Raw genomic sequence first — 26,354 nt, forward strand, 5'->3', positions numbered from 1 at the left:
CATTTCTTGAAATGGCATAATAGCTGTCTGAATCATTCCCTGTTGTCATTTGTTACTTTTTGCTGTTAGACATTTGATTCCTGTATAGCTGTTTCTACAAACAAATCCAAAAGCTGGGTTTTTTTCTGTGTGAATTCAGTTGATTGGAAAAGCCTGAAAAAGCCATTTAAATTATTAAAATTTGATTTCTGTTTCTACCCATTCTGGAACTGAATACATAGTTAAATTCATCAGGAAATACAATCCTAATGAATTTGGCCAGCTCTAGCAATTAGTTCTAAATTCGCTCCTGTAATAGGAACTATCCTCGAATACGTGCTTAGTTGCTTATTTCTCAGTAAAGCTATTTCAGAAGGAGAAAAATAAGTCTTACTAGAAAATAATTCTACTGTTGGAAAAATTAATTGTCCTGAATAGCCTGAGAATAAATGTAAGTAGGATTGCATGGAGAATCAACTCAGAAAAATGGCATCAAGTTACTGCATATATCTTCTCTCATGTTTACATGATTTCTTCCCAGTCACATTTGTTTAGCTCACTGACAAACAGCAAATTTTTAGTGCTAGAGGCAACATAAAGCCTATTCCATTCTGGAAAATGAGCTGTACCTAGCGCTGTTTCATGAATCATAGAAGGAATTGTCAGCTAGTTCTGGTCTCAGAAATGTCAATAATGTTCAGTGGTGACATGTGAAAAAGATGCTAAATTGTTTTTCAAGTAGTATAGATTCTCTTTCTGAGAAGCTAAAAATGGTGTCTTGAGTTGAAAACTCAACAATGGTTTTGATATCTTTTTTTTTTAAATATAAAATATGAAACTCATATTTAATGCTTATAGCATCTTTTTCTGCCTGTAACCACAGGTGGGTTTAAATTCCTGCCTGTAACCACAGGTTTTTGCCTTAATTGCTAAACAACTAGTCTCTGAATATAACCATATTTGGAAAAAAAAGGAGGAAGCTGAACAGGAACTGTGAAAACAAGTACAGTATTTTATAACTGATGATTGGCAAGCTGACATTCCCAAGTGAGGTCCTGACTGCGAGGTAAATAGTGCTTTCTTCAGGGGCTTTTAGTATAGCAGTGCCTAAGCATATATAAACTGTAGTTTATCTTGCCAGTCTAGACGGGTCTCAAGTAGGCTTTAACTATATTGCCAAGCTATATAACAGCTCTGCAAAGCCCAGAACAGTGATCAGAAACTTAAGTAAAACATTTTTGTTCTAACAACTGTTATTTCACTCTTCAGTTTTAAATGTGTCAGGAAATCGCATGGTTGCAGCTTAACCTTGGAGGAATTTGAGAGAGTTGATAATAAGTTTGTCTTCGTTTTTCCCCAAATGCGTTGTTTCTGTAAGTTAGATGGAATGAAAAATTCCTTTGACTCTTACCTATTATCATAATTAGCACTAAAATAACCTGGAAAAATCTCATCAGGATGTTACTAGATCAGTAGCCCTCATACAGATGGCCATTTCCTCTGTGATTTCCTTCCACTATGCATCAGCATAAATCAAGTGTTTCAAAAGGTTCCACGCTGTGAAAGGCTATGCAGAAAAATTGGAGCAGTGTCCTGAAACTCTTCCTAGGCAATACGCTGTCCCACTCCATCAGCCCTAAGCAATAAACCAGTCTCATGTAAGGCTTGTATAAAGACTGTGTGGGACAATGAGAACTAGTAAAGAGCAATGACAGTCTGGGCTGCAGGTCCAGCAAGGTAGGTTCTAGGTAGGGAGGAGGTATTGGATCTCCAGGAAGTTTCCTATCAGATTTAGTATTGTTGTTGGTATTATACGGGCAGTTCTTCACTGTTCTGCCTTCTACCTCTGCCCTTTCCAAGACACGAGTATTCCTATCCAATCTGAGCTCTTTTTGCACTGTTTGCAGATGTACATTGTATAAGAAAGAAAGTGCTTATCAAAGACACTCTTACATGAGAAATTTTCAAAGCATGACAAAATTGCCAAAATAGATGAATGAGAAAAATTGTTGTTATGGTTACCACTGGATTTCAGACAAATAAAAATAGCTACCAGATTTACAGTTTGTATCTTGCCCCAGTTGCAGCCATTTAAAAATCAAGGTAAATAAACTTACACAATGGTTTTGGATTGAGGTCGAATTCCAAAATACAGTGGGTAAGTCTGTTAACATGTACTGTATCTTAGGGACCATGTATTTTCAAGGAATCCTATGTTTTCTTAAAAACTGGATTTCCTTACTTCAGGTGTTACTGAGGTAAAATACATCTTCAAAAGATTTTTTTTAATCATATTTACTCAAATAAGGACAAAAGTAATTACAAACAAAGTTAACTAAAATTTTAAATTGCTGTCTCAATTCTCAAGAAATCATTTATATTTTAGATGTGATTCTATCTAAATGTCCCATAAACTACTGGGAGTGCTCTGGAAAGTAGACACTTTAATTTTCTCTATTGAATGTTCCAAGTTTAAAACTACTTTGTCACAAAATAAGAAAAAGAAAAAACACTTTCTGCTGTACAAAGCATCTGTGTTAACAGATTTATTTTGTGTTGTTGCTGAATATTTCTTTTCTTTTATCATTTTGTTCCAGAGCATTCCCTTCCTTTTTCTAGACCTTGTTTGTCTCACTTGAAATCATGGTGCAGCTCAGGTGGTCTATAACAGTTTAATTAATTTTCATACTTCACCTACCTCAGATCCACAGGTTTAGTTCCCCCACTGTGAGGGAAAATGTGTTAGGAGGTAATATAGGAAATATGAGGTATAATGTAATAAAAGCAATATATGATAAGGGCTTGGAGTTGTGCAGGGCTAGGAACAAGTGTAGGCTGTCAGGGAGGGCAAGCCAGCCAGATGCAGGCTTTCAGGGGTAAGGTGGGAACCCCAAGCCTTACATATCTGTGCTGCTTTGCAGGCATTTCTGCATCACACATACCATGGAATTCTGCCTTAATTAATCAAAAAGCCAGGTGAGGCTGTATAAGAAAAAAAGGTATGTAGAACAGGTTTTTACTTCTGGTACATAAGTAGGTTGTAGATGAATCTCAGTTAGCGGAAAAAGTTTATATTTGGGAAACTCAGTTATTTACCTAAGGATACATTAAAAAATTTTTGCAAGTAAACACAAGCTCACTCTGTCTTTACTCTGAACCAGCCAGAGGTGTGCTAACCCCAATCTAAGAACCATAATGGTGTGATTATTACAGGATTGTGCTCAAGCTAATAAATACCCTCAGTGTCATGCTAACCATAGTGACATGCATCAAAATTGCCTGACTGGCTGTCACCGAGGACAAAATCACCTGCAAAAGACTCTACAGATGTACCCTTAATCAGGATGTTATTTCCCACACAATCCCCGCCTCCCTTTTTTTTTAGTTTTTATTCTCTTAAAAAATGTATTATAGAAAAGTTGAAAGGTGTTTAAATATATATACACACAAAGTATTCTCTTATTTTTAACTGAAAATGGCTCTTAATGTTTATGTATTGTTCCCTGACAATACTAGCCTGTAGTAGTCGCTAGCAAGTTTTAAAGGTGTTACCACAATGATCAACTTCCTTATATTTATTATAATCGTATTAATGTTTTATGAAAAGAAGACAATATTTTGTTGGTTTCTACTATAGTACACAATGGAGATGCAAATTTTGTACTGTTTCCTGATTTTTCTTTAAACTGAAGATGTGAGAAAAAAACTTCTAAAATTATCATTCAGCAAGGCTCATGTGCGTTTCTTGGTAGTTCATATTGCAAGAATTTATTTTCCATTTCTTTCAGTTTAAATAGTGAAGCTCTTAACTGAAAGAGCAATCACAACTGCAGGACTGTTGCCTTCTGTTTTGAAGAAAACCTATGCGTTTCATATGGCTTTATACCAGAGGCAGATTTTATTTCTTGCACGTATTTAAAATGTTGTTCAAGTTTTTTTAAGGAGTGAGTTAAATATCTCAGTTTCCCTGAATCTAAAAACTGAGCTTTTTTAAGGCTAAAGATTTTCAGTGTATTCATTTTACATGGCTCTCTTGATTTTACAGTTCTTGTACAAAGATGAAGTGTGTGTTATGATGAATTAACCCTAGAATATATTTTGAGTATTGCTGTAGCATGTTTCACCTTTCAACTCTGATTCTTTATAGTAAATAGTCACTGTTTCATCTTTAGTATTATAACCCCTTCTGACAAAAATGTAAAAAAGTAAAAACAAGCTTGAAAAATATGCTGCATTATAGCTCATCTCATGCATTCTTAGTAGTAGAGAAGCTGTGGAGGAAGACAAAAAAATCGCTGTATTCATCTTGAGAAGCCCCTTTTCATTTGTGCAGATCGCTTATGTCGGCCTCAAAAAAACCTAACTATATCCCAAACTCAACCTGATCTTATGTGGAAATCTCTTTCGAGTGAGAAACGTTTGGGGGAGGGAGAGCAAAAATCAACAAACAAACCTAATTTTTGTGCCATTTCTTTTACATGTTTTTCTTTAGTTTTGCTTCCACTAAAGTTAGTCACAAAACATTATTTTTGTTTGGTTTGGTTTTGTTTAAATGGGGCTAGATTGTCTATCTCTGTATGCTGATGGGTCAAAGAACAAAAATTGGAGTGCAAATACGCTAAGAGTAAGACTTGTAAGTTGCTTGTATTGCAACTGCTTAACATTGATGAGTTCCATTTTTCTGTGAAGAGCTGAAATGATGAAGGAACAGTTTAGGCTTCAGAATTTTTAGGGGAATGGATAACTCTCCTAGTTCTGGTAGTTCTGTATGTATTCTGCACACTTAGTGCACAAAACCCTTGGAGAAATAAAAAGTTATTATAATTGTCTACTTCGGAGTTTTCACTCTGTTTTCTGTTTTTTCCATCAGGGTGGAGTAAATGGCTTAACTGGAGAACTGGAATTTGCAGAAAATGGTGGGAATCCCAATGTGCATTTTGAAATTTTGGGGACAAATTACGGAGAAGATCTTGGTAGAGGCATCCGCAAGGTAAGGCTACATATATGCAAACAAGAGACTGTTTTTTACTAATTATTTTGAAAGCTTTCTTGTGTTCCATGTTAACAGAAAAGTGTTCAATGGCAGATAATGTGTTGTTGTGTATTGTTAAGAGGAATAAGAAATGGAAGGAAAGTCTTGAACTTCTGGATACTCATCTATTTTATTAGTGCAAAGAGACCTTGCAGCAGGTTGTGTTGATCAAGGTGGTGTTTGTAATACAGAATGTGGTAAGTTGTTGGTTGACTGTCCAAAATAACCATTGATAGCTTTTGTTCTGTAACCCTTTCAATTCATTTCCATAATACCAAATTTTACAGTGAATTATGTTTAGGGCACTTCAATTGTTACTTGGTATTTATGGTCAAAGTGAGATGCTGCAACCATTAGATGATTAAAATTTAAATCTATTAAAAATAGATTAAGAAAGATGAAATCTGTTGTAGCATAGAAAAAAATTCTGTACACTTTTGTCTTCATTAAATAAGTACACAATACTTTATTAGAAGCTGAGATTTACAGAATAAGTGTAAAGTTGTGTATTCAACTGCCAGACACAGTCAAATGCTTGAACTTAGACTGTTTGAGGAAATCTCATGTGTCTCCAGAAAATTACTTGGTGTTTCAGTTTTGCTAGTCTGTAAAAGTAAATTTAAGTCCTCTGTAAGGAATGGTGGAAGCAGGTCTCTATTTGCAATGCATATTCTTAACTTTGGATCACTGTCTGTCTAGGATGGCAAAATTAGCAAAAGATTATATGGTACTTCTTAAGAAAAACGAAGACCAATAGTCTTTTCCAGGAGCAGCCCTCCTTCAAAGACAGACCCTCTGAAATATATCAAGATTTCTATTTAGTGGAACAAATCATGCTGGTTTTTTATATGTGAGGAGCCTGAAGAGATTGTCTGAAATCAAGTGACAAAGTTATTTTAATATATGTAGACTGTTTCCATGTGTCAGCATCCCTATTTGATGAAGTATATAATTTGTCTGCATGCCTTCTGCAGTAACAGATGAGTGCTCTGAAAGAAGGGAGAGAGAAATAAGAAGTTAAAAGTGTCTCTAAACTTTTGAAATTTCTTCTCTGCTCTTCATTGGAATTATTACTCTATTTCTGCTGTTGCATCTGTTGTCAATACCTTTATGTACACACATGCCTGTAGTTGTGTCATCTTAAGCAGAGAAGATGCTTTGGAAACTGAACAGAACTGGATCTTGTTGATATTTGTAGGTGTGCTTCACAAAGCATGTAGATGACCATAATATTGGATGAATTCTTATTTCCTCACCTGTAAATTCAGTCTGTTTCAGCATATTTTGACTTGCTTTATTTTCCATGCTATGCATTGAGGAGCTTTTTATTATTTAGAGCGACTAGCTAGTCCATCCTAAGACAAATCTGTATTTCTTAATTTAATTTAATTTAATTAAGATTTAATTTAATTTAATTAAGATTTCCTAGCCCTTCTAATTCTTTTCCAATAGTACGTTCTAGATTTATAGTACAAATTTAAACTATGGTACAGTTTACTTTTGAAGAATAGATTAATGACCATGAGCACCCATAAGTTGCACAAAACAATGAGATAGTACAAACAGGCTTTTTTAACCTTCCTTGTTTACTCTTTAACACAGTTCAAGGACAAAGAGACATTCAATGTCTTTGAAAGGAAGCAGATTTTAAGTTGGTCAAAGGGAATGATGTTTTGCACAGCTTATAATTAGAGCATGAAACTCAGTGTCACAAGACCCTGTTCAGGAGAAAAGCAAAATTAACAAGTAATATACTGGAAGTTTGTAATTTTTTGTTTGGCAAAGTTAAGTACAGGGATTCTAAGAAAATTTTACTGTTGAAAGTTGCACTATAAATGTCTGTCCTCAGAGTTTTGTGGTGTTCTGCAGCTGGTTGAAATGAATAAGATGTGCAGAGCAGACTAGGTTTCATTTGTTCCATTTCTTTTTCTAAACAGCATTCAGTGATCCAGAGAAAGCTTTAAAAGGAGTCCTGCTGTAGAGAAAGAAACTTTCTTTAGAAAGAAATCTGTATATATTGTGAGAATTTGATAACTGGTCTTGGAAGTGTCTTTCAAAAAAAAAATCAAAATAATTCTAATTATTGTATGTTTTTTTACACTAATCTGAATCATAACAGGATTTGAAATAAATACAGTATTTATAATCAGTGTCACAATGTTAAAAAAAAAGAAATTGGGGGTCCTAGAACACTGACATGAGAGATAAAGACAGGTTTTTAGGGGAAAATGTATTGTGTGGGTTTTACTCTTTTGGCAAACTTTCATGTATTTTGTCTTTGATTAGGTTTTACTTTACAGTGTATGAGCCACTAGTGTTGGAAGCAAATCACAGTAATTGCAGGAGTCAGATACATTTTCGTTAGCTACACTAATTAAAGTGCACTTCAGATTTTCATGTATTTAGTGGTCCAGCTACCAAACTACCTAACCATTTTTATTTCTCAACTCTAGTGGAAGCAGCTGCATCTAGCAGAATTACTGAAATTTCTAAAGAAAATCCATCTTCCCTAATTAACGTATTTCCAAGTACTTTTATAGGAGATAATGAAGGGTGAAATCATGACAAAAGGCCTACTGGAGTCATGAGGACCAGAATGTCTCACTAAGTCAAGTATGTAAAGAATCATTTTCTTTTTCCCTTGAGGAACAATCAATTGACTTTAATTATAGGAGGAAAAATTCTAAAACACACTTGAATTTCTCAAGAGCCCAAATTCTGCTTGAAGTCAGTGCTGTTTGGGTTCCAGTGTAATTTGGTCGCATTTGAAAAGTTCATTTATATTCACAGGTTAATATTCCTAGTACTCAAAAAAAAGCAAACAGTTCAGGAAACACCAAGAATTCATGTTTATGTTGGGTTTTATTGGCCAAATTAAGCCATGTATCTAGCAGAAACTGTCTGCAAGTCCTCTCCTTCAGCTTCCATGAGCTACTGTCATGCCTGGAAAGCAGCTGGAGCATTTACGTGGGAGTTCATTGTGCTTGGGCCCTTCCTCTAGTGACAAGGTAGCAAATTCAGGAGTGGGATTTGCTTGAAATACAAATTTGATACTCTTACATCTGTAAATGTTGTCCATCACCTTAGGCTATATGTGTTGCGAGAGTTGAATAATTAGAGTCATACAGTCAGATCGCTGCCAGATACTGCTTTTATTGACACCAGTGGTGTTACTATCCCGAAGGAACTGCAGAAGAACTCTTGCTTTTACCCATGTTGTGGCTTGTGTTTGTGCAGATGTAGTTATATTCAGTGGGAGAAACGGGTGTATTTCTGACATTGCTCTGTTGGCATTTGTCTATTGGTATTTGACATTTGAGTATGTATTCTTTGACATTTAAATTTCAGTGCAATGCTTTTTATCTATACTGTTGAAATAAAAGCTGCCATTCCTTTGAATAACCATCGAACAAACAAACGAACAAAAGGGAGTTGATAGCTGAGAGGAGTACTGTCTTGTATCTTGGTAGTATAGGGAATAGCACTACAAAAAGAGTAATTTTCATGTTTCTTCCAGTGCTCCTTGTAATTCAGAATGGGCTCATCCTTAAAGGCTCTGTGCTACACCTTTTGAAGTTTAGAGGACTTTCTTTCTGTTCCCACATTGTTTTTCTTACCACATGTGGACATTTGAAGATCATGGTGCATTTTGCTCTGTTTCAGAGATTGAGATTTGTTCAGAGATGGGAAAATTGTATTGCATCTTTTATTTTCATTGTAGTAAAATAATTGCTAGTTCCACTTAATCTGAGAACAGTTATTGTTTACAATAGTAGCATGGCTTTCTTAACTGGTAGGTACTTTGGTTTTTTACTTCTGCATCACAAAGCAATATATATTCCACATGTATATTGTGATCTTGGTGAAAGTTGTTGTCTCTTCTTACAAAGCTAAAACTTACTTTTTGCATCTTTTCTCTCTTATTGCCTTTTGCTTTATTAGGTAAAAAGAGAAGTTACACAGCTTTGCTAACACTTACTAATTAACACTATTTAAAATAACCAATAGTGGACAAAGTATTTTCTTCTCAGTTAGCTACTCGAGGTGAATGATGGGTTCCCCTGCTCCCATTGTGATCATGATCAAAGGTAGAGCTCTGTAATGTGATTTCTAAAACGTTCATATATATATATATATATGTATGTATCAGCACCTGCTACGTTAAGCTGTGATCTGTTTCAGCTGTTTCTAAAGACTAACATGCAATTTACCATGTGACTGCAAGATATACTTGAAATTTATAGAGGCATTATTCATGGTGTATTTTCTAGTGAGTTGAGAATAAATGTTACGGTGTCTGACTGCTTTGCCTCTAGTATTGATAGAAAAGATGGACCCGGCATAGTACTAACATGATACTCTCTAAAGCAACTTTAAATGTATAAGCAGACTGCTAGAAATGAAATAAACTACTTAGTACTAAAGATAAAGAGGTAATTAAGTACCTTGGTGAACTGAGACCTGCTGTTCCAATTCAGTACAGTACTTAAATCTGCTGCAAATCTGCTGAAGAGTATGATTTCCTTCCTTCATTTAGTGCTGTGCAATAGATAAAGATAAGTTGACTGATTCTTTTTTTTTCTGGCTTCTGCAAATCTTTTGTGAAATTTCAGTAGAATTTAATTGGGCTGGAAAATGTTAGGAATTTGCGTGTTAACACAATGAAGGTAGTGTCAGTAGACAACTACTATTTAAACAGCACTTCTGTTTAGCTTAAAAGTCAAACTAAATGCATATTTGGGTTCAATGGAAAATAGAAATAAATGCCTCTATCCCTAACTATATTCTCAAATTTTAAAAGATTTTAAAGTTTAAAAAAAACCCCACAACTCTCTTTCGAATAAAACATTTTCTTTTAAAATCTGAGATTGCAAGAATTGTGATAGACTGACTCAAAGCAATCAATAGTGTACTGTCTGGAGAATTTGTCAAGTTTTGGACACTGCATCATATAGAGGGTGGAGGAAAATCTAAATCTTGGTGCTAGACAGTTCAGGTGCCTCCCCTGACCTTGGGCTGTTTGTCTGAACTAGTATTTTAGTGTTCATAACAACTGAAAAGTAGAGAATCTAAAGATGGATTTGGTGTCTTGGTGGATGCTGCCACAGCAATGTGGAAGACCAAGGTTCAAGTTCGTCCGGCAATCATTAATAAATGCAGAGAAGAGCTGCTACTACCGGCAGTGTTATGAGCAACCTGTTCCTCATTAATTATTCACCTGTGGAGCAGGACATCCACCAGGAACACATGAGAGCCGAAGTCAGGTTTATGAGTGAAATCATCCAGAACTCAAACTCAAAACTAAAGCCCACAAAGTGAAGGCAAACGCAGTGGAACAGAGACATATGATCCCACTTGTTTTGCCTTAGAAGGAGCACAGCTACGTCTGCTGAGTGCCGGTGTGCTCAGGCATTTGCACGTAGTAGGACCTGTTGTGAAACAGAAAGATTATTTTAGGTGGTAAGACAAATGGGTGTCTAGATTTCCTGGTCTAAAATAATAAGATTTAAGTTTCTGGGTTGAAATTCTTCTCAAATAATTAAGGTATAGGCTTACCAGTTTTCAGCAGACTGGTCAGATGGCTTTTAGCAGTGACATGTGTAGGGCTAGAGAAATGGAATTTGGACCTCACAAAAAATCTTTCAAGCTTCTTAGTAACTGCAGCACTCTGGAGTGAATAGGGGTTTGCTCCTGCGTTGGGAACACTGGGGAAAAGAGGAAAATGCAGGGTGGCAGGAGGGGAGAGTGCATTGGACCCTGGGAAGAAGCACTGATGTCAAAGAAAAGTTCTCTTTGGGACTCCTGTAGCATTTCTCTTGGCAGTTTTGGCAGTAATGAGTCCATCTCTTGCTCAGAATTTCCATTCTTTTTGAAACTGATAAGAATGTTCTTACTGCAAACTGATTTTGGTGGCTTGAGAATTGCCTATGTTGGCTGATTGCTTTCATTAGAAAGAGACAAATCTTTTTATGCACTTCAAATTATATAATTTGACGATTTTTATTAATTTTTGTTTGTCAGGATAAGAGGTTACTTGTTACCCATCTCCTCTCAAAAATGCCATTGTCTTCGCAGCAAAGAACAAGAGAAATATTTTCCACTTGTAAAGTTGTGCTTTTAATTTCCTTTAATATTTTGTTACGACAATGGAAACTCAAGAAAGATCAGTCAAATGATAACAATTTTTAAAAAGCTGGGAATTGTAACTTCTCTTTTCTGTTGATTCTACTGGCCAAGAGCCTAACCACAGAGGCTCTTGTGTGATTATTCTGTGTTTCAAAATGGACATAAGAAAAAAGAATGATAGCAAACTCATTTATTTCTGTTTTGCAGCAGAGATTTTTTTTGTACTGAAAAAATTTGAATAGCAGAAATAACATGGTGGGGTTTTTTAATAACAGTAGTGGGAAGGAGAATTTGGATTTGAATGTTAGTCAGGTTAATGTAGCGTGTGAAACTTGATTAGTATGCATTAGACATTTTTCCTTCATTTTTTTGTTTCTTCTCCGTGAGCCGCTTGCAGCTGGCTGCAAGTCAACCAGACCAGAGGATTATATCACTTTTGTTTTTTCAAAATTTATATTTCCATTTGGTAACCCTTTGTGGTTTTCAGTATGGCCACTTGGGCAACTTCTGAAATATCTTTACTATAGTTATATGGCTTTTTCTTCTGCTTGAGTAACTGTGAAAGCCTCCCAGTGAACATGGATGTGCAGAACTGGCTGGCAAGTTGTGGTGAATTTTTGTCCTCAAATATTTTAACAGAGCAAATTAGCTTTGTAACTCACTTTGGAGATCTAAAGTGCTTGGGAACTTTGAAGTGGCTCAAAAGTGACATTTTGAATAATGTCAGAAGGAACAGTTATGATTTAAGAATGGACTTAATGCTTCATTGACCTCTCAGGCAGTAATGCTTCCGTGCAATTTTGGAAATCCCATTAGGGACTTCTCTTCACCTTTAAGGGAGCACTCAGTGGCTGCTACTTAAAGAATGTGGTTCATCATCCTTGAAATTAATGGGATAAAACACTACTCAAATTCAAATTACTTGTTTTAAGGTGAGGATTCTCAATGAATTATAGATGCATTTCAGAATTAAAGCCTTCAGAAGTTTTCAATGCTTGTCTTTTGCTCTTTAGGATTGTTTTAGTTTCGATCAAAGCTATCATCTGATGAAAATTGCTTCATTTCACGACTACTTGTAACTGGAATAAACATGCATTTTCCAGTAGTAGGAAGACGTAGTGTGTTCAACTATCCATTAATCCGAAAGGGGGGAGGGAGGGATATTATAGCTACTTTATCATGCAAAGAGGGAGCTAATAACTGTATCTTCAGTAAATTAAATAATCCTATCCAAATCTGGATGCAAAGTGGGTATCCTAGTCAAAAATTAATATTAATTGGAAAACCATGTAGACAAGAGAGAAGGATGTCAAAAAATTGAGCTCATACAGGGGTATGAAAAGATGGTAGTAGGAAATGGGTCATTTAGCTTTAGCTTTCCAGGGTGATGAAGGCTATTGTTCAATTCTCAGAATTAAGATCCGAATGCACAACATTGGGAAGGCTGATACATCTAAGGGTTGTAACACAGATCTTAGCCCATAATATGTGGAAGTAGATCTCCAAAGATTTCACAAGACTTGATAAACTGGTTTTTTTTCTCCAAGAACCAGAAGCTAAGATTAACATGGTTAGGTGGCATTCTGTGTCCTGCCAGCCATGTCTCCCCACCATAAGGAATCACAGAATTGTACAGGCTGGACTTCAAAGATCATCTGGTCCATACTTTCAATAAGTTGTTTCCAAGTTGTACGTTTTGTGACGGACTTCTTCAAAGCTGGGTTGTCTTGTAGGCTGATGAACGTTGAATGAGCCTCTGGGTTACCTCTGAGAGGCCTGGAAGTCTCATATTGATCAAAACTTAACTAATACAAATTATAAAGTAGGCAGAACAGTCTTCTTTCACAATAAGATTTCTTTGTTCCAAGTTAGCCTATTACCAGGAAAATATGAGAAGTGTCTTATTAGATACTGAATATTTCTGTATAGCACACATGAAAGCAAGTTGGTTTGGGTTTCAGGTTTGGTTTTGGTTTGGTTTTTGAGGGGAGGGGAGTGTGGCCTGGGGAGTCATTGGAGGGATTGTTTGGGTTTTTGGCTTTTCTTTTTTTTTGTGGAAAGACTATATTTCATTAAGCATGATGCCAAATGTTATTTTGTTGACAGTAGTAGTTGGCATTTTCCTGCAGTGTGGTAAGCAGCCCTGATAAGCCTAATGATATTTGCCTCTGTAGCCATAGAATATTCAGTATCACTTTCTACTAAATCAGGGAGAACCCATACCCAAATGCTTAATTCTTTTAGTCCTTCCTCCAAAGGCTGTGGGATCTAGAGGATCAGCTAGCTAAATCATAAGCTGAGTGGGAAACTGGTAATTGAACCAGGTTTTTTAAAGGCATTTCATTATTGCAGTAATAATAATTTCGTAATATTATTCTTCATATAATAATAATTTCATTATTTTTATAGAAGTTGAAATATTTTTATGATTCAGCCCTAAAATTACTATGCTTACATTTTTACCTGTTCTAAAGTTATTATATAATGCCTTATTCAAAGAGTAAGTTATAATAAAAATTAATAATAAATACTTTTGTCATGGTGTATTTCTGCTTCAAAGTGCACAGCAGAAGTAACAGAAAAAATTATGTATTAAGGCTCAAATACTTTTTATTTTCATCTCTGTAAACAGAATGAATTTTATTTGATAGAACATTGTTTTCTGAAAAATAAAGCTTTTCAGGAAATTGTAAGCACTAATAGGGCTTTGAAACTCTTTAGGCTATAAGTAAATAGGGGCTAATATTATGTTTTAAGGAATTTGGCAAGGTGTGTCTGGCATCTGTGAAAGATGTCTGCTAGTACATAGTTTTGTCATTAATTCCGGCAATCCTCCTCTCCATTTCTCAAAACCTGTGAAAATTATTATGGCCATTTCTTTCTCAAGCATAGCAGTGGATAGAATATTTTTCTTGTGTAAACAGAAAAGGCTAGGACAGGATAAAGTGCAGAAGGTCTTTATTGAAATTTGAGCTCAGATTAACTTTAATTTTGGTCATATATGTAAAGCATTTTATGATTTAGTTTAGAAAAATGTGTGATGTATCAAAACTGGTATGTTTGATTTTAAAACAACAAGCTGAAGTTGGTAATGTTTGGATTTATGTTAATAACCTGCTAATGTATTAACCTACTAATAATCTTCTCATATTTACACACAGCAGAAGCATACATTGACAGTAAAATACATGGTACAGTAAATGGAGTCTCCCTTAAGCCCCTGGAAATAAACCCCTTTGTTTTTTCATGGACTTATCCAACATTTCGGTCTAGGAGAGATGACTAAAGAAGCAAAAGCAAAACCAGAGATTAGGAGCCAGGCCATGGCTAGAGCAAGGAATAAGGATTGTTTTGCTATGTCTGAGCCATTCGCTCTTTCATGAATGATCCCAGTGTTATTGCAGATATCGCCAGAGTTGTTACTGCTGTACCCTCCACTACTTTGCTAATCATGCCAGCCTTTATGTATATTATCTTCAGCAGTCTTTTGTGCTTCCATTTCATTAATCTACTATTTTGCTGCTTTATATTTCTTTGCTTCTTCCTGGTCTCCCTTGAACCTCAGATCTGCTCTCAACTTTGCTGTATTTTCCTGATCCATGCTGAACCGGGCTTCTTCTCCACCTTATCTAGTCGTAAAGTTATTAGTCTGAAATGCTGGATTTGCTTTTTTTGGCTTGGTGGTTTATGTGTTGTTTGTGTTTGTTGTGGGGTTTGTTTTTTTAAAAAACCACTTTTGTAATAATTAATGTACTTAGAGCTCCTAAAAATCTTACTGAAATAGTGCATTCCAATGGAGTGCCTTAATAATAAGCCAAGTGTTCTATATGAATATTTTCATGCAACATGCTGTTTGTATGCATCTCTACTGATTTTTCATTAAAACTTGATTGCTTTTAAAAATAATAGATTATATTTTAAAGCCTTGATATTGGTATTTGTTGTAAGTTTGGCTCTAGAATGTTTCAGCACTTTAAGCTTATTAGTATTCTGAATTAGTACTCAGGTACTCTTACCTCTCTAAATTTATTAACTACTGATAAAATGTGTGATTTCCCCATTGAAATTGCATGTCTGAGATCTCATTAGTTGGTTTATTTTAAGCTGCGTATTATATTACTTGAGACAAATATTTGACATAAACATATGAAATAAGAGAATAAATATTTTAGTTAAGATCTAGTTAAATGGCATAAATGCATTTTAGACATATCTGAAATGACAGATCTAGACATAAAGAAGACTTTCTTCACTGAGAGTAGTGAGGCACTGGCACAGGTTGCCCAGGGAAGTTGTGGATGCCCCATCCCTGGAGGTGTTCAGTGCCAGGTTGGATGGGGCAGCCTGATTTAGTGGGACGTGTCCCTGTCCATGGCAGGTTGTTGGACCTAGATGATCGTTAAGGTCCCTTGCAACCCAAATTATTCTATGATTCTATGATTATTAAACCACATTTGTCACTCTCTGGAACAGTGTCGATTAATGCAATTTTGTTAAAATATTAATTATCTGCTTCAAGGGAATATCGGTCCCACTCATGCCACAAAGTTTAAACAGTTTTATAAACCCTTTTTTCTTGTATCCATTCCTATGTACAATAAGAGTTATCTTCATCTTCCTATTCATCTTACCTCTGCAATAACTACCTTGCCTTCCAGTCCCTGGACCAGCCATCCAGGCATGCTGCTAGGTGTATTTTTCTGACTGCTTCGTTCATTTTCTTTTCCTTTGAATTGACATTGGAGACTACGTGAGCCTGCTTTGTCTTGCAATGTAATGCTGCATTAGCAAAGAGCGGCGTCTGAGAATTTCCATTCTTTGCTGCAGGCATGTAGGCAATGGTGTAAAATGCATGAAAGGTTCATTTGCATGCTGGAAAAAAACCTGCTCAGAAAAGGTTACAGGAGGGATAGTCCAAGCTTTGAATTAAAGAGGAGATCCAGTTCACTGTCAGAGCAATTTTGTTCACAGTGTCATTGGGTGTGATTCCATCAAGTTTATGGAATGGTTGGACTCGATGATCCAGTGGGTCCTTTCGAACCTGGTGATTCTATGATTCTATGATTCCAGAAGGGGGCTACAACCCAGGAAACAAAGTGCCTCATAGGTGGGTTTTTATTTTATGTATGTAACAGTCTGTTAAGGAGGGAGGAACAGAAAAGGTGAACTACAATAGTCATGATATATGGTAATATTTTATCCAAAGCACAGTCTCCAGGACTTGGTTGCTAGCAGAAAGATTTTAAATTACAGCCTCTTGGTCAGCGTAGACTAAGTTAAATTGTATTTCCCTAATATTTTGTGACCTATTTGTTCGCAAATTACCTTTTGAAATATCTTTGAAAGACTAGAATAATTCACATCTAGTTTGATCTACAATAAAGTTATAATGAGTCTCTTGGTATGCTTGATTCTGGATAGTTAAACTGATTTCTCTGTTTGGCCTTGGGGCTTGTTGTATGCTGAACAGCATGTGGAAGTTATTCTCCTCTCTTGCTACTAACTTTACTGCTGAAGACTTTACACCCTGCTTGCTTTTAGCTCTGCCACTTATTGTGTCTGCGGGAAAGCAAACATGACAAGACCAACTAAGTGATGGATATCTTCCCACATGAGAATACAATCTTTATGTCGGTTTGTGACTGTAGGCCGCCAACAGATTGCACTACACAGGGATTGGTGCACTGAATACAAATGTTTTTAGCATCTCTACGTACGGAAGCATTTCTATTCAGTCCGTAGGGGAGTGTATTTCACATCAAGCTGATTTCATGGCAAAGATTTTCATGCTACATTTACAATTTACAGGGGATGAGGACAAAGATGATAGGGAACTTTAATAAGAAATTCTGATTTTCTTTTTCTGATAGTCTACCGTAGCTTCATTTCTTTAATGTGTTCAGTCGGTAACATCATACTCCACGTTTTTTACAGGTTGATTCTTCCAATTGCTTTTTCGTTCCAGTTGTATATTCCTTCTCTAAGTTTTATTAGGCTCTTTTCTAACAACTTTGTATCATCTAAATTGTCAGTTAGTCCATTAGTCACTAGAAGGTGCTTTCTAGTTTGTTGTGCTATTTTAGCATATTGAGGCAAATATAGGAAAAGCCTGTATAGAAGTATATGGTTTGTGTAAATCTATTTTAAAATAAGGACTTAAAACCGCTGTAAACTTTCAAAGGTTATCATTCACAAAATGAAGTGGAAGTGGATTTCTTTCTCCCTCTCTCTTTTTCTCTCTCTCTTTTTTTTTTTTAAACACTTTTGCCATATCTTTTGAAAGGCGAGTTCGCAAGTGCAGATATAATCATATATATAATCAGGTACCAGATTGGCCAGGTTCTGTCATCAGTGTGATCTCTCTCAAATCCTGTTGAACATAAACCCCAAAATCTTTCTGTGGAGGAAATATTTTCTTGTGGATTACATCTATCCATTGAAAGGTTGCATGTTCTGTTGTTAGTTATTATCTTAGCTCAGCAAAACAGTAATATTCACTTGGGTGGGTGGCTGGGGGGAAGAAAGGTGTTGGCTTATTTCAGCTGTATTTTTCAAACTGTGGGGACAGCAGCAAACTCAATATTGCAAGAGATTTTTGACCTGAAGATGTTGCAGTACTCTGGAGACCACAAATATCAGATTTATGACAAATATTTCAATGAAAGATTTTGGACTAGGAAAATTTAATCTTCTCAAACTAGAAGTCTTGAGATGATAACCTTAGGCAAGACAATGGATATATGGACTTCTTAAAAAAAAAAATCAATCACCCTGAACAGCATAGTGCAGCTGCTTACCTGTGACGAGATCATTAAAAGTGGGGAACAAAGGCAGCCCTCTAACTTGCCATTTGGGCTTGTGAAAGAAGAGAAAGTATGAGATAGACCTAAGCAGTGAAGTTCTTACATTCTGGAGAAGACAGCTAAAACTGAAAATAAAACTTATACGCTGATATGGACCTGGCTGTATAAGACAAGTGTTTCTTAATATTCAGCTTTGAAAAGCTTGTTTGAAATAGAAAAAAGAGAAAAATCTTATTTCATAAGGACTCACAGTTTTATCCGTAATCACTTCATATTTTTTCCAGTTCCAAACACAACAGTACACTTACTTAGGTGTAGGAGGGTGTTAAAAATAATACAGCATCAGTTGTATGTTCTACAGAATTTAAAATTAAATGTCTACAGAGGTTTTTTGCTATCATGCTTGCTACAAAGATATAGGGCTTTTGTGTTGAATCTTCAAATAATTTGAGATATTTCACTGCCCTCTCTTGGTCAGAGTTAAAACTGGTATCGTTTTCACAAACCTTAACCCAAGAGCAAAAAAGATTTTTCCTTTGGTGCAAGTGCTATTTGCTAGGAAATCATAGGAAGTTGGATATTGTGCATGAACAAGTATCTGTGAAATTGTGATGATTGAAGTTGTCAGTGTGAAGTTTGTGAGCGAGCTCCCTGGTTTGATCTATTATGTGTAGACATACTCAAGTAAGAATATTTATTTATTTATTTATTTATCTGTGTAGTTCAGCCTTATACAAACATCACGACAACATAACATTTTGCTTAAGTATAAGGAAATCTCTTAATAGCACCTTAAAATCTCTGTGTCCTGTGAGCAGTGAAAAAGCTAATTACATTGCTTACTGGAATACTGACCTAGTCGCTATTTTATTGAAACCTGTCAATTTTAGGCAGCTAATTCAGGTGCATATGTTAACTAGTAATCTCCCTTTACAACATGTAGAGGGAGGTGCTGCCCTGGAAGGCAGTTCAAAATTGCAAATGTTATCTGGAGATGTTAGCTAGCTAATTTCACAGTTTAGTTTCAAAGCCTGTAAATATCTTTCCTTGCCCAAATCTCTGTGAAAAGCAGATCAAGTTTTGCAAGCTCCCTGAGTTACACTTGAACCAATGCTTCTTGCCTGATATTTGGGAGCACTGAGAAGTCATACATGTAGCCTTAAACCATGACCGATTTCCTAACCATGTGCTATTATGAATGGTTTTGTGAAGCACATCACATAACATGAACTTAGATTTCTGAGTCATTATTAAATCTGATTAAATTAAATCAAGGTCTGTAGTTAAACTTCGGTCAATTCTGGGGTTTACTTCAAAACAATCAAGCAAGTTCTTCAATGATAGCATCATTGATTCAGAAAGGCTGTGAATTTTTATTGCAAGAGGGACTATACTTTAGAAATGCCACGGATTTTGTCTATATAGCTTGCAAGTCCCAAAGGGATCATTTTTGATGAAATTTTTGCCATTTATTTCAGGAGGCCTCTGTTATGGCAATATTTATGAAGGACAAAATATTATGAAGGGCAAAAATAAACTGACAGGTCTTGTCTTTTGCTGATGTGTATTTAAAGGCAAAGAAGTAAAAGAAAACAGAAATTTGGTACGTGTCCAAACCCACATAAGCAGTTCAAGGTCCATTCTGTTGCTGAAGCACAGGCATGCTTCTTTGTATTGAGAAATATTACAACGCAGTTTGCCATCATTGATAGCATAGCAAAATTATTAATCTGTATTAGATGTCTTTAAACAGAGCAGTGACTTGTTCCGAACCAAAGCAAATTTGCCAGGTGCCTCTGTCCTGAGCTGCTTGTTCTCAAGGGATGGAGGAGTAGACATGTCAGTGGTAGAAACTTGGAGCTACGCCAAGAGTGCAGCAACTTCCAAGGAAAAGGCTGCAAGGGAGGCAAATTGTGATGGAAAAACAAGGAGAGCCTGCAGATGCTCACAAAGAGAAGGGATTTGTGTCTTTACTGCCTTAAATTGCTGTTTTCCCTCCAAGTTAACCGTTACTATGCAAGGCATCTTTCAAGAAAAGTGGGGTTTTTTTTCCTTTCCTGTCTAACATTCAGTAGGCAGCACCACAACCTGACTTTTCACCAGAGAGTTATCAGGAACTCTGCAGGTCATCCAGCGTATTGTTTGTTGTCCTGCTTGTGGCCCGCATCCAGCTGTGTAGCCTTCTGAGCATTAAGTGTGCAGAGGGTGGGCTTTTCTGGTATGTGGCAGTATCAGCAAGTCTGATTTTATAATGAATGAAGGTCATTCTTTATACAAATTCTTTCAGCTACCCAACAGTTTAGCCAATCAATCTGTAAGGAGCTTCTGCAAATGTCACCTTGCAAACTGACTACACTCTTCAGCAGGGAATTAGAAGGAGCAAAAACGATTCAAGAACCAGCTTGAAAGATGGTTATTAATTTTTTTGTCTGTGTATTTATTGAAAGAAGAAACAAACATATCTCTTTCAACACAGCAGAAAAAGAGGAATCATGACACGTTTTAAAAGTGCAATTCACACACACACACACACACACAAGGTTGGAAAGGACCCATTGGATCATCGAGTCCAACCGTTCCTAACACTCCCTAAACCATGTCCTTAAGTACTTCATCCACCCGTTCCTTAAACACCTCCAGGGAAGGCGACTCGACCACCTCCCTGGGCAGCCTGTTCCAGTACCCAATGACTCTTACTGTGAAGAATTTTTTTCTGATATCCAACCTGAACCTCCCCTGACGGAGCTTCAGGCCATTCCCTCTAGTCCTGTCCCCTGTCACTTGGGAGAAGAGGCCAGCTCCCTCCTCTCCACAACCTCCTTTCAGGTAGTTGTAGAGAGTAATAAGGTCTCCCCTCAGCCTCCTCTTCTCAAGGCTAAACAACCCCAGCTCTCTCAGCCGCTCCTCATAAGACTTGTTCTCCAGCCCCCTCACCAGCTTCGTTGCTCTTCTCTGGACACGCTCCAGAGCCTCAACATCCTTCTTGTGGTGAGGGGCCCAGAACTGAACACAGTATTCGAGGTGCGGTCTCACCAGTGCCGAGTACAGAGGGAGAATAACCTCCCTGGACCTGCTGGTGACCCCATTTCTGATACAAGCCAAGATGCCATTGGCCTTCTTGGCCACCTGGGCACACTGCTGGCTCATGTTCAGTCGGCTGTCAACCAGCACCCCCAGGTCCTTCTCTTCTGTGCAGCTCTCCAGCCATTCTTCCCCCAGTCTGTAGCGCTGCATAGGGTTGTTGTGCCCCAAGTGCAGGACCCGGCATTTGGTCTTGTTAAACCTCATCCCATTGGTCTCGGCCCAGCAGTCCAGCCTGTTCAGATCCCTTTGCAGAGCCTCCCTACCCTCCAGCAGGTCGACACTTCCTCCCAGCTTAGTGTCATCTGCAAACTTGCTGAGGGTGCACTCAATGCCTTCATCCAGGTCATTGATAAAGACATTGAACAGAGCTGGACCCAGTACTGAGCCCTGAGGAACTCCACTTGTGACTGGCCTCCAGCTGGAGTTAACTCCATTGACCACCACTCTCTGGGCCCGGCCATCCAACCAGTTTTCAACCCAGGAGAGTGTGCGCCTGTCCAGGCCAGAGGCTGACAGTTTCTGAAGCAGAATGCTGTGAGAAACTGTGTCAAAGGCTTTACTGAAGTCCAAGAAGACTACATCCACAGCCTTTCCCCCATCCAGTAGTTGAGTGATTTTGTCATAGAAGGTGATCAGGTTAGTTTGGCAAGATCTGCCTTTTGTAAATGTAATTCATTTGATGCAGCGGTCTTAATACACAGGTTGTGAAATGCCCCAAGGCTGCCACGTAGTTCCCTGCCTTCTTTCTTGTGTAGCTGTTACTTCAAGTGAGTCTTTTGGGATACATCCCATCCTCTACTGCATTCTGAAGGAGAGAGATTCCAACTAGCTGATATTCTGTACTGGCTATTTCTGTATTATTAGAAAGGCCAATGTTTTAACTTGGAAATACAAACTTGTCTGGCTAGTGCATTTCTCCATGTAGCCCCTGTATGGGATTTGCCTAGTCTGGACGATCACCACTTGGAGGTGATTTTTAAGATGAGAACTGGTGTAAATTAGAGATGTAAGTACAGGGCAAAAACATAGGAGATCAAAGTGGGTGGTAGGTAGATGCTCTTCAGTAATGTTGTGGAATGGCAAGACATCTCTTTTTCCTCTTTAGTTTCTGTAGCACTGCATGATACAAAAGCAATTATGTTAATTTTCCTCTGCTCCTGTCAATGTGGGAACAGAAGAGTTTTGAGGAAGAAATGCTGTTTTGGGAGAAGTCTGGGAAGGAAATTAATATAGCTGCTTCCTATGCTGCCTTTCCATGTTGTTTCTTTTACTTTGTCTTTGCTGTCCAAAAGTTCCAAGTATACATGGTCAGTGTGAAATGCCAAAAACTGAATGCAGGTATTTTAAGGCTTCAATGACTCATTATTCATATATCTTATTTACGTAGGAATAGTTATAATGCCTTTATACTGCACACCTCTCTTAAAGCACAGGGCACTACGAAGACCCAGAGTAACTGAGAAAAAATGTTAGACAATTGGCTGAGCCCAGTTAAGTTTTAAGTTCATACAGAAGCTCAATATGTATGCACATATACATAGATACATAGATGTTCATGCACACAAGAGCTGGTGTCTTATAAAGCCAGGTTTTCTTATAAAGGTTTTCCTATAAAGACCTAGACCAAGAGAGCTTTCTGTGTGAAAACACAGTGCCCAGCCTCAAGTACAGAATATACAGGAAACCCAAATGCCCCAAAGATGAGATGGACTTTTTAGTCCAGGTCTTTCTGTTTATTTCTAAAGTCCTGAAGCTTTTCCCCCTGACAAAAATACGTTTTACAAATCTCTGTTTCAGGAAGTGCCTCAGTTCCTGGGAGGCATCGCTTGCTTCCAGTCTGCAAAAGACTCATGATATGCTTGTGGACAGTAGTACATATCATTGGTCTTTCTTTGGTTTTATTCTTTTTTCTATTTCTTGACCCATCTTTGAATGAAAAGCCTTCCCATCTCCTCTCTGCCCAAGTGCCAGCAGTAAATTCTGAGCTTTGCCATCACCGTATTCTTTATAGCAATAAAGAATACATTATGCCTGAGACAGTCATAGGAAATTGTGCCTAGGGTTTAACTTCTGAGATTAATAGCTTTATAGGGACACATTTTACTTCTTGATCTCTCTTTTCTTCTTAACCTCTAGCACTTTTGTCCTTACCTTCTTGACTCCAAATATTTTTGCATCAGTTTTTCCCTTCTTTTTGCCCCTCCCTGTCTTGATGATAGACAGACAGACACAGGGAAGCTATCAAATTATATTTTCTTCTTGCGTTCTGCCAAATGACCCACTTACCACATTTTTTTCTGTCTAATGTAATAAGCCAAGTGACATGGATTGGGAATCAGAAGAGGGTCCATTGGCGGTTTTTTGGAGTTTAGGATTTGATGAAGCAGTTCATTAGAGCCACCATGAGTTCTGATAACAGATTTATGATAAGGAGATTATTATATTTTATACTCTGAAGTTATGTCATGCTGTGTGGTCTCTGGTCATGATTGCATATCACCCTACCTGGAGTACTATGTCCAGTTCTGGAATCCTCAGCATAAGAAGGGTATGGAACTTTGGAACAGATCCAGAGGAGGACTACGAAAATGATCAGGGGGCTGGAGCACCTCTGCTGTGAGAACAGGCTGAGAGCCTTAGGGTTATTCAGGCTGGAGAAGGCTTCAGGGAGCTCTTATAATGATCTTCCAGTACCTGAGGGGGGCCTACAGGAAAGCTGGAGAAGGATTTTTTACAAAGGGAGTGTAGTGATGGGATGAGAGGGAATGGGTTTAAATTGGAAGGGGGAAGATTTAGATTAGACATGAGGAAGGAATTCTTGATGATGAGGGTGGTGAGGCACTGGCCAGGGAAGTTGTGGCTGCCCCATCCCTGGAGGTGTTCAAAGCCAGGTTGGATGGGGCCTTGGGCAGCCTGGGCTGGTGGGAGGTGTCCCTGCCCATGGCAGGGAGGTTTGAACTGGGTGGTCTTTAAGGTGCCTTCCAACCTAAACCATTCTATGATTCTGTGATTTCTGTCTTGTTTTGGATTTTTTTCTGCCATGTGGTTCTCCTTAACATTTACATTTCAAATTTACTTCCTGTGTGAGCATTAGAGAGTTCGTTAGACTGCATGTTCTATCTGTGGCATATTAGATTGATCTTTTTCTATTGGCTTGAGTTATTATTTGTGATAGAGCCTCCTCATTGAAAGCTATTTCTATCTCCCTGTAGGCTAGATAGACTTCTTCACACACACACACAAATACATCTGTACTTATGTACATGTATGCTTTCTGCTGGAATGCTTCATTTCATTTTTTATTCTTCCAACAAGGCAAATTCTCTACAGAAAATTCAGAAAACCCTTAGGTATATTAGAATCCCTTTAGATGTAAATTTTATCTGTGTCTCTTTTGGGTACTTTAGAAATGGTGTGGTGGAATAAAAAAGCCCACATATGAAAAAAATATAAAATATTTTAAAAAAATAAAAGCTGTAAAAAAGCCCACATTTGCAAAGTTCCTATTCATCCTTGTGGTAGGATATTTATATAATTAACATATCAATAATTAATAGAAAGAAAAACTATATGTTAATCATTAAACTGTAGGATTGTAAGATGAAACAATAAACTCTGTAAAAGCAATTTTAGCTGTGTTTTTAAGTGTATGTAATGTAAATAAATAGATGTTAATGATAATTTTATTTCCACAGTTATTCCATGGAGAGCAAAATACCATCCCATACTAAAAGTATTCTTGATGAAAACACTAGAGGCAGGAAGAGTGGGTTTTTTTGCTTAGTAGAGGTTAGATATCTTAATTTTCAAAGTTAATAGGAGCTATGAGTCTTAAGCATCTCAGAATATGAAAGCACTTACATTTATATGGCAAATTAAAGATTTAAGTTCCTAAGTTTAGGTGCAGAAGTAATAATATTTAAAGCATTTTTACAACTTTACAGGTATTTAATCCATTTAACAAATTGTTCAGAACTCTGTGGTCAATTAAACTCCAAGGATGATTTATCCTTGTGAATTTTAAGCACTGTATATTAATTCTTGCTTTCTTAGTTGCTAGTCTGGAAGGGAGGGGGCAGAGTACCATAAAAAAGTACCTGCTTAAAAGCAAATATGTTTTCTGATAGCAAAGCTTTATCCTGTGAATTTGATTGTCTAACTTCTCATCATCCAACATCCTCAGTTGCCTCACCAGCTAAAAGCTGGTGTAGTATATCAGAAAAAAACAAAGGGAAACTGTAGCCCCTTGTCTCAAAGATTGCATGGAGCCTTACTCCTTGTAATAATTAACTTTCCTCTCCCCCTGCATGTTTCTCTTAGTGAAGATACATGGTGGGTAGAGCACATACACAATGCAGACCTGGAAAATCTCTGCTTATTTTAGCTGCTTTGATGATTTTGCCTTTCTTCACTCAGCTGTTCATGATCTAAGGGCCTGGGCACAAGCAGTTAATTCAAACTATTCCTATTGGACCTGTCTGAAGTGATCTCAGAGGTGCCCCTCCTGACTCCTGTCCCCCACCACACTTATTGAGGCAGCGGGCAAAAGGATGGGGTCAGTTAATGGCCGTTATCATCTCTTGCAAGGGCTGGTGCAAGCCCTCTCATTTCCTCATGGATTTGGTTTGTAGGAGCAGAGCTTGCTGCCAATAGTGTGTCTATATATAGTTGGTGGCACTTAAAATATCAGTGTATGAAGGTATTTTTTAAATACCTTTTAAAAAATCAATGTTTTCAAACAGAAATGTGGTTGTTAAGGGAGCAGTAAGCTTTTTATCGTACAATTTTAATTCCAAAATCCTGCAAATTGAATTACATATGAATTTACAGAGAATGGGCTATGGGAAATTACTTCAACCTATTTTTGAAACTGTATTTGGTTTAAAGTTCTGAATTAATGAGGAACATAACCTGCATTTTAGAAGTTTACTGACTTTTTAACGTAAGGGTTTTTTTCCTTTGCTGAATCACTGCTTAGTCAAACTATTTTGTTACTAAAACCAGTAGAGTTAGGACCATATGTTTCAGAGAGAGTGAAACTGTTGAAGATTTTTCATAGAAGGAAGTATAACTCTAGACACTGTGTTGAAATAAATGAGTAAATGTTGTAAAAACAACTACCCACTTACTGTTCTTTGGTGAACATGGCCTACACAATTACAACTGAGCATCTGAAAATACGATTTGAGAGGGCTGGAGGTAGAGATACACGTGTCTTCAATTTGTAACTTCTCTCTTCCAAAAAGCTATTGCAAAACTTCAGGGGTTTGAGAGGGGGTTTTGAACCTCCCAGTATGCGGAAAACTTTACAACTTCTGTTCAAATTGTAC

At 37.2% G+C, this 26,354-nt stretch overlaps 1 protein-coding gene across 6 annotated transcripts in view; it reads left to right on the plus strand.

Annotated features, from left to right (window-relative positions):
* GRID2 (glutamate ionotropic receptor delta type subunit 2) overlaps nucleotides 1-26,354 on the plus strand; it is a 727,507-nt gene that overhangs the window by 503,615 nt on the left and 197,538 nt on the right. For all 6 annotated transcript variants that reach the window (XR_008449796.1, XR_008449797.1, XR_008449799.1 and 3 more), the window contains exon 8: nucleotides 4,850-4,969. Coding sequence is in view for 1 of the 6 variants with exons in the window: in XM_009562749.2 (XP_009561044.1) it covers nucleotides 4,850-4,969 (120 nt within the window). In the remaining 5 variants the exon portion in view is untranslated. The remainder of the gene's footprint in view (nucleotides 1-4,849; nucleotides 4,970-26,354) is intronic.

This window comes from Cuculus canorus, chromosome 4 (genome assembly GCF_017976375.1).
Source record: "Cuculus canorus isolate bCucCan1 chromosome 4, bCucCan1.pri, whole genome shotgun sequence".
Lineage (NCBI taxonomy): Eukaryota > Metazoa > Chordata > Aves > Cuculiformes > Cuculidae > Cuculus > Cuculus canorus.